This window comes from Buceros rhinoceros, unplaced genomic scaffold (assembly GCF_000710305.1).
Source record: "Buceros rhinoceros silvestris isolate BGI_N320 unplaced genomic scaffold, ASM71030v1 scaffold10741, whole genome shotgun sequence".
NCBI classification, from domain to species: Eukaryota; Metazoa; Chordata; class Aves; order Bucerotiformes; family Bucerotidae; genus Buceros; species Buceros rhinoceros.
The window spans coordinates 36,786-49,958 of NW_010395963.1; the positions used below are offsets into that span (position 1 = coordinate 36,786).

General features: G+C 42.5%; 1 protein-coding gene across 1 annotated transcript in view; it reads right to left on the reverse strand.

Moving 5' to 3' along the window:
• Positions 1-13,173, reverse strand: part of PLA2G4A (phospholipase A2, group IVA (cytosolic, calcium-dependent)) — a 40,557-nt gene that overhangs the window by 25,522 nt on the left and 1,862 nt on the right. Inside the window, exons 2-5 of the mRNA XM_010145724.1 lie at positions 12,810-12,958; positions 9,895-10,008; positions 7,053-7,090; positions 5,065-5,206 (exon numbers count right to left, since the gene is read on the reverse strand). Of these exons, the coding sequence (XP_010144026.1) occupies positions 5,065-5,206; positions 7,053-7,090; positions 9,895-10,008; positions 12,810-12,958 (443 nt within the window). The remainder of the gene's footprint in view (positions 1-5,064; positions 5,207-7,052; positions 7,091-9,894; positions 10,009-12,809; positions 12,959-13,173) is intronic.

The following is a 13,173-nucleotide window of genomic DNA, read 5'->3' on the forward strand; positions in this document are numbered from 1 at the left end:
TCAGACCAAGGCTCTAGATACAGTGGAAGTCAAACACTACCGTTGTGACCCTTCTTACCCACATCAGGCCTCAGCATTGGGAAGCTGTTGCCTGCAAAATGCCCTTTTCCTTAGAACTCTAATTGTCTGGTATCAGAAGAATTAGAACTTACGCGAGGAAGTTATGTAGGAAGGTTTTTGAATAAAAATATACTCAGAATTTCTTTAGAATATCCATCCTTCTCATCCATAATCCAAACTAGAGAAAATATTAAATGCAGTTATTAAATAAACTACTTAGTTACGTGACCAGAGAAATTGTTCAAGAGATCCAAACAGCAGCTTTAATCCAAATTATAGTTTTGTGACAGAGCCAAAAGCAGTAAAAGTTACTAATCAGAAACAGAAGAGAGACAAATAATATTTTGGCTAGGAGCTTAAAAATACATTTTATAATAAAAACATCCAATATTACTACATAGCGCGAAGGCACTCTCAAATTTACAACCACCTTGCAAAAACTACAGGAGAGGTAGGAGAATTTATGTGTACCTGTACATCTACTCAGCTACCAAGAGACAGCAAAGTGAGCCGACGCGGACCCAGCTACAAGCAACAACACATTGAAAATGCAGCTACAGCAGGTTATTTTACACTCTGTTCTTCCTTCCTTCCCAGCCTTCCCAGCTCTGTTTCAAAGCTATTCCCTTCTGCTGCATCATTTCCCCAAGTATCCAGAAATAAAACAAAATAAAATAAAACAAAATAAAATAATAAAATAAAAATCCACTTGCTACCATCATCAAGTGTTTCAGACTAAGCAAATGCCCCATCAGATTCCGAGTTTCTGAAACCTAGATGAATTTTCCACTCTTCAGTGGTGGTAAGGTAACAGTCTCTTGGTTGTTACTAAGCATAGAAAGAATTAAGACAGTTGCGCAGAAAGCCCCTATCTGATCAAACTGCTAATCGGTCAAAAATTTCAGTGAAACACAATTTAAGGCGCCAATAGATGGGATTAGTTACATGAAAAGGAACCGGGTGATTCCTAAGGTTCTCTCTGCAGACTCCACGCTCCAGGCCATGAAACTTCCCCGCAGACTGAAACGCGCAGTCACACAGCGATGACCAGGCACAACGACCAAGGAAGTTGAGACATTTCTCGAGACTTCCATTCCACAAAAATTGCTTATTCTTGATGCAGCAAGATGATTTGATTTATCTTCTTCCTAAGTGTGAAGCTTTAGTAATAGAAACCACAGGTATTTACTGGCATCAGCATTCGTCACGCACCTCCAGAGATACCTATCTATCGAAAAAACCGACCAAACAACAGGTAAAGCTTTAGGACATGCCTGTTTTGTTAAGCCAACACCCCAGTAACGGAGCAGTTGCTTTGAACAGAAGAGCCATATTACTAATCACCAAGTTCATCGTGTACACTGGGCTTTGAAAGCTCTTTACCAACACCACCTAATTAACTGACACAGACAAATCCCAACAGGATGAAGACGGCGGTTTGCAGGTGCCAGCCTGGATAAAGTAAGTGAGAACACTTCCAAAGCACCACTACTCAACAGATAGATCCATCAACAGAGAAGCATGAGCACATGGGAAAATGGGAGTTTTCTGCAGGATGCAGAGAAATCCAGATGGAGATTCAGCAAAGAATGTCGAGAAGAGTCACCAGCATCCTCACAGAAAATGCTTCCTGTGTGCTTAATCCACAGGCATTCGGGAATTGAAGAGTCCTGTGCTGGGGGAGGGCGGGGATACCGAGAGGTAGGGGGATGTATCGTATCTTCATTTCCACTTGACACCAAAGCAAAGCATGAAGAGCTACAATCATTACTTGATTTCCAGGAATGAAATTCAACTGAAGAGCTCTAAAGCAAAGGGCAGCAGCTTAAGGGAGCTTCCCACAGTAAATAAAGCTTTTAAATGATGAAAAAATAACTGACGAGAAGCACCTCCTGCACATTTACATTAATTTATTTCAGCCAACTGAATACACATTGACTTGTAGGCCTAAGCCCAGCGATGAAGGTCAGGAGTCCTTCCCTGCCTTGCAGAGGAAGGCAGAGCACATTTCCAAGCAGGGGGCTTTGTTAAAGCAGCTTTCTAGCTGCAATTCAGTTTCCAACACGTTTAAGGGCAAGAAATGGTGAAAGTTCAAAGTCCTGACATCCATCTTAAAAGTTGCCCTCTGAGATAAACTGGGCAGAAGCAGGGGGAGGCACCTGCACAGAGCACAAAGGGAAAAGAACGAAGAAGCCATCCCACGACTGAGAAGGAACAGTGAAATGATGGGATACCGACTTCTCTCCATGCATGCCGACTAGGGCTGATGTACGCCACTCTTTGAGGTGCTTGGAACCCCAAGTCCTTTGTACATCAGTAAAACGAGGGGCTGAGGTACTAAACCCATTCAAGCAGACGAGTAAACTTCAACCAAAGGGGTGACTCACAAGAAAGCAATGTGGTGAGTCAATGGCAAAGATGTGAATTGAATTTGAAAGTCTTGGAGGCAAAAGCCCATTTCTCTAAGCCCTGCTCACCTTGCCATAGTGCTGAGGGATCCAAGTTAGTCTGGAACAAACCAGCTTAGCTATCACCCAGCCAAACTCCACTGACCAGGGTGAACGCCAAGGCTGCTGAAGTGCTTTGTCAATACATCAGTCCTGTTTCTAGGACCCACAGGGTGCTGCGTGGTGTGGACAACACCACAGCTCCACTTCAACCAGCAGGCGCCTCACCTCAACCGTCGCTGATTGGTGAATCACCGAACTGGGCATGAAAGTGAAAAGGATTTCGGAAACAAGACACGTTTTAAGAAAAATGAGCTCTGAAAAAGGCATCTCCATTACGTTTTCCAGTAATCTGGAAAAAAAAAAAAAAAAGGAAAAAATCTTGTTTTGAGAATGAGTGGTGCAGATGTTTCCATCCAACTGCCCTGGAAACACAGTGCTCAAGAATACCTGTGGTGGAGGTAAGAATACAGTAAAAATACAGGGCAAGAATACCTGTGGAGGAAAAGCAACTGCCATGGGGTACACAGACGATTATTAAAAAATTGTTTTGCAAATCCTGTCTTAGAGAACTTTCTTTGTTCTTTAATTGATTTTGGTATTTTTTTGAAATTTGTTTGAAGTGGCAAAGATCATAAAAGTAAACAGAGCAGTAACACAGGTACAAGGAATCTCATCTTGGGCTTTCAGAATGTGCCTCCAGATGAAGTCAAGAAATCTGGAAGCACTCACTCACCCATCCAGTGATGTGTCATTATTTTACAGGTATTAAAGTCTCACAGCATCCCTGCAAGGCACATGCTGCTGTTCACAGAGGAAGCAACTTAGGTGAACTTCAAGTAAGTGACTTGTTTAAACTTTAACAATGATTCATCATCAGCTAAGAATACTTGTTATGTCTCCTGACATCTGATGCCATGCTAAGACTACAGACATCCTATTAATCCTCCTGCTATCTCCCATCTGCAGCAATAAAAGTAAAAATGACAGCCTGGAAGGACAAGACTCTATTTGAATTTGAACAAAAAGGGTGGTTTTTTCATCACTAGAAGCAGCTAAAAATTCTGATGAGTCAGCTTAGAGATGTCATCTGAAAAAGGGGCGGATGACGTTACCTCAGCCCTTCCTGGGGCTCGTTATCCTACTGTTAGAGATCACTGCCTGGTCTGGGAAGATGCAGCTTAACTGATAAAATGCCAGTATTTGAGACAGTGAGGACCACCAAGGGAAGAGGATGTGAAACCTTACGTAGCATTTATAAGAATTCGTGCACACATTCCACCGGCATAGAACTAGCCCTGAGCATCGCTCCAGTTCTACCTGGAGACTGGCAGAGCATCTGCAGCCTTTCTAAACAAGGTATTACCCTGCTGTAGGAGATCAGAGCAATATCCCGCTCACAAATACCTGCTCTGGTAAGATCTGCATCAAGAGTAAAGTAAATGAACCGGAAATTAAACAACCTTGAAAACGTTCCTTCACAATATGCACAATTTACATCACTATAAATAAAATTTGTGTGATACTCGTCAAATTCATCTTCCTCAGGAATGTGCTCACACGAGACAGAGTTCAAAAGTATATAACAATAACACATGTACCACCCGCTCAAAACTCCACAGAAATCTATAAGGAATTCCTCAGCATTGGTTCCAGTCAAGGACTGTCTTGTTCTGCTTACACTGAAAAAGCACAGAAGAATCAATACCAACAAATGAATCAACTCACTGCCTCTGTGCATTGCGTGACACCTCCCTCTCCCCACAATTCTGGGAGCAGAGCAGGAGGGGGAACCAGCAAGGAAGGAAGATCCACCTGACAAGTGGAGCTGTACCAAGCGTATCCTTAATTAACTAAAAACAAGGCAGAGCTTTAGGAACCCCCTGAACAGATCAGTAGGGTCTGGCCCCTTCCTCACTGTGGCGTGACCCAAACCTCCATCAGTCCACCTACACCTGCTGGCTCAACTTCCTGTTGGTCTGGAGCCAAGCATCAGCAAGTCAGTGAAAACTGCAGTTTCTCACATCCTCTAAGAAATAAACATCATAATCCCAATCCTATAAAATGGGCTGAAGGAGAAGAAGAAAGGAAAGACACAAAATAATTTCTAAGCCAACTCTAATGTTAAACCAGAACCTCAGCACAGTGTGGGATTCTGAATTGGAGCAAAACAGGAAGCATAGGTTCCTCTAACCTAGGACTGAAACAACAAAGCGAACTCAGCTCAGACTGACAGGAGCATGTTCCAGGTGCGAGTGCCAATGAAAACGTGGTTTCTATCAGCGATGGCCCTTACGCAGCGTTGTCCTTTTGCATATCTCTTATGAAGAGCAGCTTCATTTTGGCACAGGATTTGGAATCTGTAAACTTTAATTCTGAACTTAGAGCACAAGAAGAAATATTCTGCAGCCTGAGTATTGTATGTGCACAGAGGAAAAAGAATGTTTGTTACTTCCACCCTCTGTCTTCTACCTCTTCTGTCTCATTCACCCCTTTGAGAGACAAATGCAGGACTCCAAAGGTGATCCTAATCTTGACGTGAGCTCGCCACACTTACATCACGGGACGTGGTCAGGTTCTGGCTGTTTTCCTCACCCAGAAATGATTTCATACTGTGCATGATATTATCTTTTCGCTGTTGCCGGAATCTCTTCTCCTCATCGCACAGAGCCATGCTGCACCGCAGGTCAGTCGAAGAGCTGTTATGCAAAACCGACAGGCTTTAACGAATGGCATAATTTGAAACAGAATTAAAAATACCACCTAGGGGAATTCCTCCTTAAATTCCACAAGATGAAATAAAATAAAATTATGATTATTCATGCAATGCAATTGCATCAGCTGATTGCACGGAGCGATGGATGCAAAGAACAATGGCACATGGCAGCTTTAACAGATATACAGAAACCTCACTGTTCACACACGAGTGAACACCAAACACAAAATCTCCAGCTTCTAGTGGTGTATTACATGGTCTTAAAAAAACTAAATTAAAATACAGCCAGTGAGTTCACCACTCACAATTACAAATTTACCGTCTAGAAATTTGAATTCCACTGAAAAAAGAACTTTCCTACATTCCACTGAAAAACATTCCTACGAACCACGTACTCTCCTCAAGACAGAGGATCCCATTAAGGGAGGAGAGGTCAATTCTGACCCTGCATCCCTTCAGTCTTACAACGAAAACCCAATTGCATGTCTGCACAAACCATCCTGGTTGGCCACAGGAAAAACAGCCTTTTTCTCTAGCTTTTTCCCCATGTTGAGTGATCAAAAGCATACAGAGGGCTGTGTGAAGACCTCAGCATTGTCATTAAATAAAAAGGGTTGAAGTGCCTCTAGCGGGCAGCAGACAGGAGAGGTGGACACTTTATCCTGGTGTCCACTTCAATTCCCCTATTTATGAAGATGAGCTTGGGTATGGTAGCTGCACGGCAGCATTTTTAAGAGTCCTTTGTGAAAAACTTACCACAGTGACATGGATCTCTGTAGGCACAGATAAGAATTCCTCAGGTTTTAAAAAACCTGTTCTGTAATAAAATAATGGGATTAAAAATGGGGTGGGGTGGGGGGGTGGGGAAGACTGCCTGGAAGCAAGGTCCCGTGAAGGTACATATGATACCATGACCAAGAGGTCCATGCAGCATTCAGAATCTGTGTGGCCATCTGGAACACCAGAGAACTTATCAGATCCTCGTGTTGAATGTATTTCAAGGCCTACCTCCTACGAGTAGCAAGATGCAGCCAAGCATCTCCTGTTCATGTCACGTCAGAGATAGGAAATACTTGTCATGCACAAGCTCTGGAAGGTTTAGGGGTGGTCTCAAGAACCACCCACATGAGAATCGTTACCAGTACAACCTGATGAGCAGAAATTATGCTTGCAGGGTGTCTGTCAGTGTCCACAGTCATCATGAAAGAGTTCTACAGTGACAATGCTCAGCACTGCTATTTAGGGTTACAGACAAAACCCAATTGTTTAAATGCCTTGTTCTCACTAACTCATTTTTGGACTGAAAAGATAATTTTAGTTATGCCTCACAGTGATTTTTGGTCATTCACCTAGAAAGGCTCAGAAAGAGGAAGAAACACAGCTAGAGAGGGGAGAAAAAAGGGAAGAAAAAGGTAGGCATCTGCTCAGCTGTACACATGGTGAAATCCTGACTCTACTGAGGTCTTCACCTTCTCCTTTAGCCTGGAGAAAAGGAGGCTCAGGGGAAACCTTCTCGCTCTCGACAACTATCTGACAGAAGGTTGGAGAAAGGAGGGGTCGGTCTCTTTTCCCAAGGAACAAGCGACAGGATGAGAGGTAACAGCCTCAAGTTGTGCCAGGGGACATTTAGGTTGGACATGAGGAACAATTTCTTCCCTGTTGGGGCTGTCAAGGCCTGGCCCAGGCTGCCCAGGGTATTTCTGTCTTAAAACAGGGAAATTTTGCACTCTACCAAACACGTTTTTAAGAAAATTGTAACCAAGTAAAGCAAAAAATGCTTTTGTTGCTAATACATTTTCCACCTTTTTAAAAAAATACGAGATACTTACCATACTTCAAGAGACAATTCCAAAGTCATTTCTGTGACCTAAACAAGAAATATTGAAATATCATTACACCACTTACAGAGGCAAAAACCCACAAACATGCTTGAAACATAAACTTTTACTGTCAGAATTTTTCCTTGGACTGCTTTTTTTCTAAAAGAAGGACATTTCTGAAATACATGAATGAGTTTCTTTTCTGCAGAACTTTCTTTTTATAAGCACACAAGTGTGACTCCCAAGTCCCCCACGAGCACTGAATACAGCAGAAAATGCTGTGGAGTCCTGACTTTCACTCATCAGATCCCTGTGGTCTTGGCTTTCTTCCACTGACAAGCCCTTTTTGACATCCTTTGGCCTGAAGGGATGTAATTGTCTGCACACACTTAAGATCCTTTGTTTCTGCTGCCAGCCGTGGCCTACCTGCCACCTCCTTCCCAGTTCACTGGGTAAACTTCATATTCAACCGGTGTCTGAAACAAAGACTGCTCTGTGGTCCACATGAGCCACCAAGTAACCTTCCACAGTTAAAGCCCCTTAAATTATCATAATAGCAATAATATCATATCATAATAATTAATTACTATTATAACCTTGCTGACAATGTTCTGAAAGTCACAATGATTCCACTTGTAGACTGCAGAGAACTGCCTGATCCATGAGCTATGGGTTGGTCTCTTCTGCCTTTCAAAGAGCACTTAAAGGGTTTGCCTGCAGGCAAAAGGTTAAAAAATTATACTTAAAGCACCAATTGCAGTTATGGAAAACCCAAGAGCACAAGGTTGCTAGAGCTAAAATGGAATGGACAGGAATGTTCATCTGCCTGAGCTCCCTCATGTGTGATGGCCACCAACACGTTGGTATGGTCTTAGAGTGCGAAGACTCACAGCCCGTGTCTTCCGTCACTCCGCCTCTAGCCATAAAGGGATCATCCACCTCCTCTGTGGTATGTGATCAGAGGAAGGGAGATGGAATACCCCGGGCTGAACGTTTCCTTGACACTTAGACAGAGCAACGGAGGATATGAAAAGCAAAGCTGTCCCTGGCCCCCACACCTCCAGGTATGACCTGGCACTCCACCACTGCCGCTGGAAGGGAAATGGTAAACAAGGAAGCGTATTAACGGGGCGGGCGGGGGAATGAAAAGGCGAAGGAATAATAAAGGAAGAACATGAGGAAACAGCATGAAGAGCCATTTATAAAAACACTTCAAAACCAGGGTAGCAGCTCCTGCTTAAGAAAGCACTTCAGAAACCAGGCAGGGACCCAATGGGTGAAGACAACGTGTGCACACAGTGTTAAATAAACCCACGAAGTGCACTGTTCCAACAGTGAAATAGCAATGATTGTCTACACCTCACCCAGCCTAACACAGGAATCCCAGGAGCACATGCTCTGTACACAGATGGGTGCACTGGGCCCAACCTGACCCGTTTGCTTATAAATTTCAGAGTGTATTTGGCCTTTTTCACTGATTTTTTTCCCTCTGTGCTCTCCACCAAGCTTTGCTGAGTGATCATGAGAGGTTAAAGCATATCTGCACCGTGGCAAGGCCTTATATTATTGGTATGAGCTTCGCAATTGTGTTTTCAAAATTTATTCATCAGCTCCTTCTCAGTGGTTCACCTCATGCCTGGTAGAACCAGGCATCTGCAGCCAGTCCATGCTCTGGATTCCAAGAACTACTGAAGCAGTTAGTGAAATAAATACGCAGAAACTTCAAAAAATGCAGTAACTTTAAAAAAATACACAAATAAATAAAAGGAGGCTATCAAAATTCCAACTGCCCTAAGGTTACCTTGAATTAAATGCTAAATCTTACATATGAAACTTTCCAATTTCCACTAAACAGGCATTAACCAGTTATTTGCTGGTTATAAAGTTATATAATGTCGAAAACAAACCAAGACCTCTGGCCATATAATAAATCACACCACAAATTATACCTAGAGAATATGAATACAACATATATATATATACACACAATACCTATACATCAAACCAGGCGTGATAGATATAACTACAAGTACTGAATTACGTTCAGAATGGCCTGTGGTATGTTACTCCAATAAACGAGGATAATTTAATATGTGCCGAATCAGCAAAATGACGCACAGATTTTTTAGCAGTTTTGAGGAGTTACCGTGCAGGCATACAGTCCCTGTCCAAGTGACTCCATCTGTTTGGTGTATGTGTTCAAAGAAAATAATCCAATTAACGCGTTATTGCAGGTTAACCAGGGCTATGTTACGACAAGCCATTTATTGAAAGTGAAACATATAATAATAATAAAAGAATTTCTGTGAGCTTTCTGGAAGCCACAAGCATCAGGACCAGCTGTAATGTACTGACCAGCAAACTCAGTGTAACCTCTCCTGCTAACAAAGACTATTAAACTCAGGTGCAGAAACTGGTTTAGCAAGCGGAAGTTTGAAACTAAACCTCTAAAGAGGATTCTCTCGGCAGGGACATCCTCACCTGAGACACCTCCTCCGTGCCCCCAAATACTCAGCTATTTCCTGACCGACCAGCTGCCAACGCTTACCCCCTTCAAGACACAGTCTTACCCCTTCTTGAATTCAAAACTTAGCTCTGAGACAGACTGATGGGAGCAGAAACAGTCATGGATTTCCTCTTGTCTACGAATGTGAACTTCTGATGAGCATCAAGAGCAGGAACAATATAATGAGGCACAGCTAAAACGCAGACACCTGCTAAAGGACTGCAACGTGGTACATCGTGGTCTACACGACAGTTTAGGTCTCTCAGTTCAGGTCCCGTTTTAAGAACTTTTCATTGTGTTCAAAGCTGCACCAACAAAGACAAAGCTCTGAATGTTGCAACTTACATCATTGAAAGTTAACTGGACCTCCTTCTTCTCTCCCAGCTTCAGAGAAGATATAGAAAATGTGGCTGTGCCAAGAGTCTCATCCATAACGTAGTTGGCATCTATCAAAGTAACCTAGAGAAGATACACAAGTTCTCAAGTCCATTTCAATAAATCCCTTCTTAATTCCATACAGCCCATGGCTAAAGTATAAAAAAATCTATATGGAAAAGGAATAGGCTGGACCCAACCCAGTCGACCCAACCCAGTCAACGCCCAGTGCCAACAGACACGTTCTTTTAAAACAGGATAAGCTTGTGTAGGTGGCAGCTTCAAGGCATTCAGTTGCATGAGTACAGCAGAACCATGTGCAGAGGGTTTTTTATGCAAGCGCCTTTCTGTCAGTAAATCTCACCACCTTTTAAGCAGACATAAAATACAGAAGTATTTCAAACTTCCAGTTAGTAAAACTTCTCTGTGGAGAAAATGATATAATTTTAAACGTGATACACCAAAAAACTTCCAGCCACTTTGGAGTGAGGACAGAATCCACACATCGTGGTCTTGTAGCTACAAACCCGGATTTTAATAGCAATGATTTGGCAAAACGTGCAGCATTCCAAATTACATAAAGCTTTTCTCTGTATCCAGCCAGATCTTCAAGTCTCTTCTCATATCCTCCATGTCAGAGCATGTACCTCTTCAAAATGAGACACTATCCAAAGACGTATGTGGATACTGCACAACACCGTTCAATGCTTTTGCTCTAATCCACGTGGGTCTACATCGTTGCAGCCTTTTTTCTTAGCGGCAACCTTCCAGATCCTCAAGTAAGATATTCAGAAAGAATTTAAAATTCCCTTTCACATGGTTTCTATTAAATGAGTTCTCCAAACTCTTTTGGTTTATGATTTTTTTCCACTTTGTGGAACTGTATCTTCTAAAATACCATATGTTTGTGGCTTGGACCATTTCTTCTGCATAAAACAAATGGCATCAAGATACAATCACTTGAATAACTAGTTGTTACAGCTGGGTTCAGCCTCTTCTCAGCTATAAAGAATCTTCTTCATCCTGTGCCACAAGCAACCCTTTGAAATTATGAACTGCATTTTAGGACAGAACTCATTATTTTTTTACGGCATCCTTTTCTTTCCTCGCAGAACTTTATACCCGCTGCTGTAATTTCTGAGGTCATTTCAAACCAATAGCAACAGCAAAAACTTCTCAGTGGGGTTTTGCAGAGCTTCTGACACTTCAGGGTGAAAACTGCACTCGGGATAAAGACTTAGATGAAAATAATCTGTAAAGTCAAGAGGACTGTGGAGTTGTGTAAACTTGGGAATTCACAAAGAGGTTCCCAAGAAGGTGTCATGTAAGCCATTAGCCACTGCTGCTTGTGGCTTTAATAACTTTATCCTGTAAAAATCCTTGAACAACATTTTGTACTCAACCCACTCATACACTACTGGAGAAGCTGCTGAAGTGTAACCACAAGCAGAATCTGACCAGTCTTTCTACGGTGCCAGCAAATCCAAGGGACTTTATTTTAACTACTATTTGCTATTCCTCACCTTTTGAAGGTGATGAGAGCCACTACATATCACGCCAACTATTTAGCCAGCTCTAGCTCCTGCAGATTGCCCAAAAAAGCACAGGATCTGCAAAAAGACAAGTACGACTCTCTGCCCTAGGCCATCTGTTAGAATCCAGAGGCTTTATCAGACAAAACTGAAACAACTTTTAGTTCCCAAACTGTCACAAAGGCCAGTTGATGAGGCCAAGTTCTTCTTTTCTTCTTCCTATTTCCACAAATGCTTTCTCACCAAGAAGCCAGAATCGCTCCACCCCTCTTTCTAACGCCTGGTATCTTTTGCCTGACTTGCCATTAGACAGCAAGAACTAAGTTAGAGATTCTGAACTTTTCTCAAGTTTCATGTGGCCAGTTGGCATGTCTATAACCAAAACATTTGGTAAGACTGAACTCAGATGACTGATGCATCTGAGAGCTGATGGAAGTCATTCTTTCTGCAAAGCTGTAGCACGGTTACTCTGGCAGTGGTGTCTCTTGCACAGGATGCTGTCATGCTCTGTCAAGATGATCATGGGTTTCTTCTGCCCCAAACTATAGAAGCTAGCTCTCTCCCCAGGAACACAGGGAGCCTTGTAGGAAGCACAATTCAATTTCCAGGTCTTGAACAGTTTAGCCCCTGGAAATTATGGTTAATAGCTCAATGAAAAGCTTCACAGGCTTTAGCCTCTGTTCCTGTTAGCCAGTTTAGACTGAAACTCCCTAAGCTGGCATCAGAGGACTTCACGTAGGGCTACCCCTACAAAGAACCAAGCTAACAAGGGACTACTGATAACCTTAAATGCTTGCCATGCCCACTTTAAAAATAGTTACACTGAACACCTTTGGTACACAACCCGCAAAGGCTTGACATCCTGAGACTTCATCAACAAGCCTGCACTGGAATTACAACACCCAAAATGGGTAGGCTACTCAGCTCTTGGCTCCAGCCATAGAGAGGATGGCAGAACCAACCATCCTTCTGCTTTCTGTCTCCTCATGGAGGAGCAGGGAATGGGTAGAGACTTGACTTTAGCCCCACTTATTCACTGTCCATAATAGCTGAATCAGTGTAGGAAGCATGGAGAAAATACTTTATGGCTGATGCGAAGAATAGTAAGGGACTAGCCCTCAGGAGCAGTCCGAGAGATGACTCAGAAGTAGATCTTACAATGAGTCTCAAGGCTCCTCTTAGAATAACTCAATTTACACACTACCTCTTGCTCAGTACCACACCTAAAGGCAAAAAACAGCCTTTAATGTTTAAAACAAAGTCACAATTTTGAGACAACAGATGCCATATATGTACAAGCTACTGTGATTTTAACACTGTACTTCCCAGCTTGAAGCTCAGCCATCTGATTACCTCAAGAACATTCTCTTGGTTGGGGTCCAAAATGAACTCAAAGGTCTCGTTCCACACAGGATTTACATCATTGTTGAAATGTTTCGTTCTCTTCCTGCAGTCAGGGGCGGATGGGATGAACAGCTCTACGTAAGGATCTGGAGTGTCAACTACAGAGCAAAACAGACATTTAAGTCAGGTAAAACTCAAGTTTGGGTTGTAATAATCAACAGTTACGTGAAACCTAATGGTCTGTGACAGCAAAAAGTATTCAATGACATCAATTACATAAATATAACGGCATGAATGATACAATGATATCAACAATCTTCCAGAGAAGGAGCAGACGTCATGATGCAAGGCTCACACTCTGAATTCTTTCCCT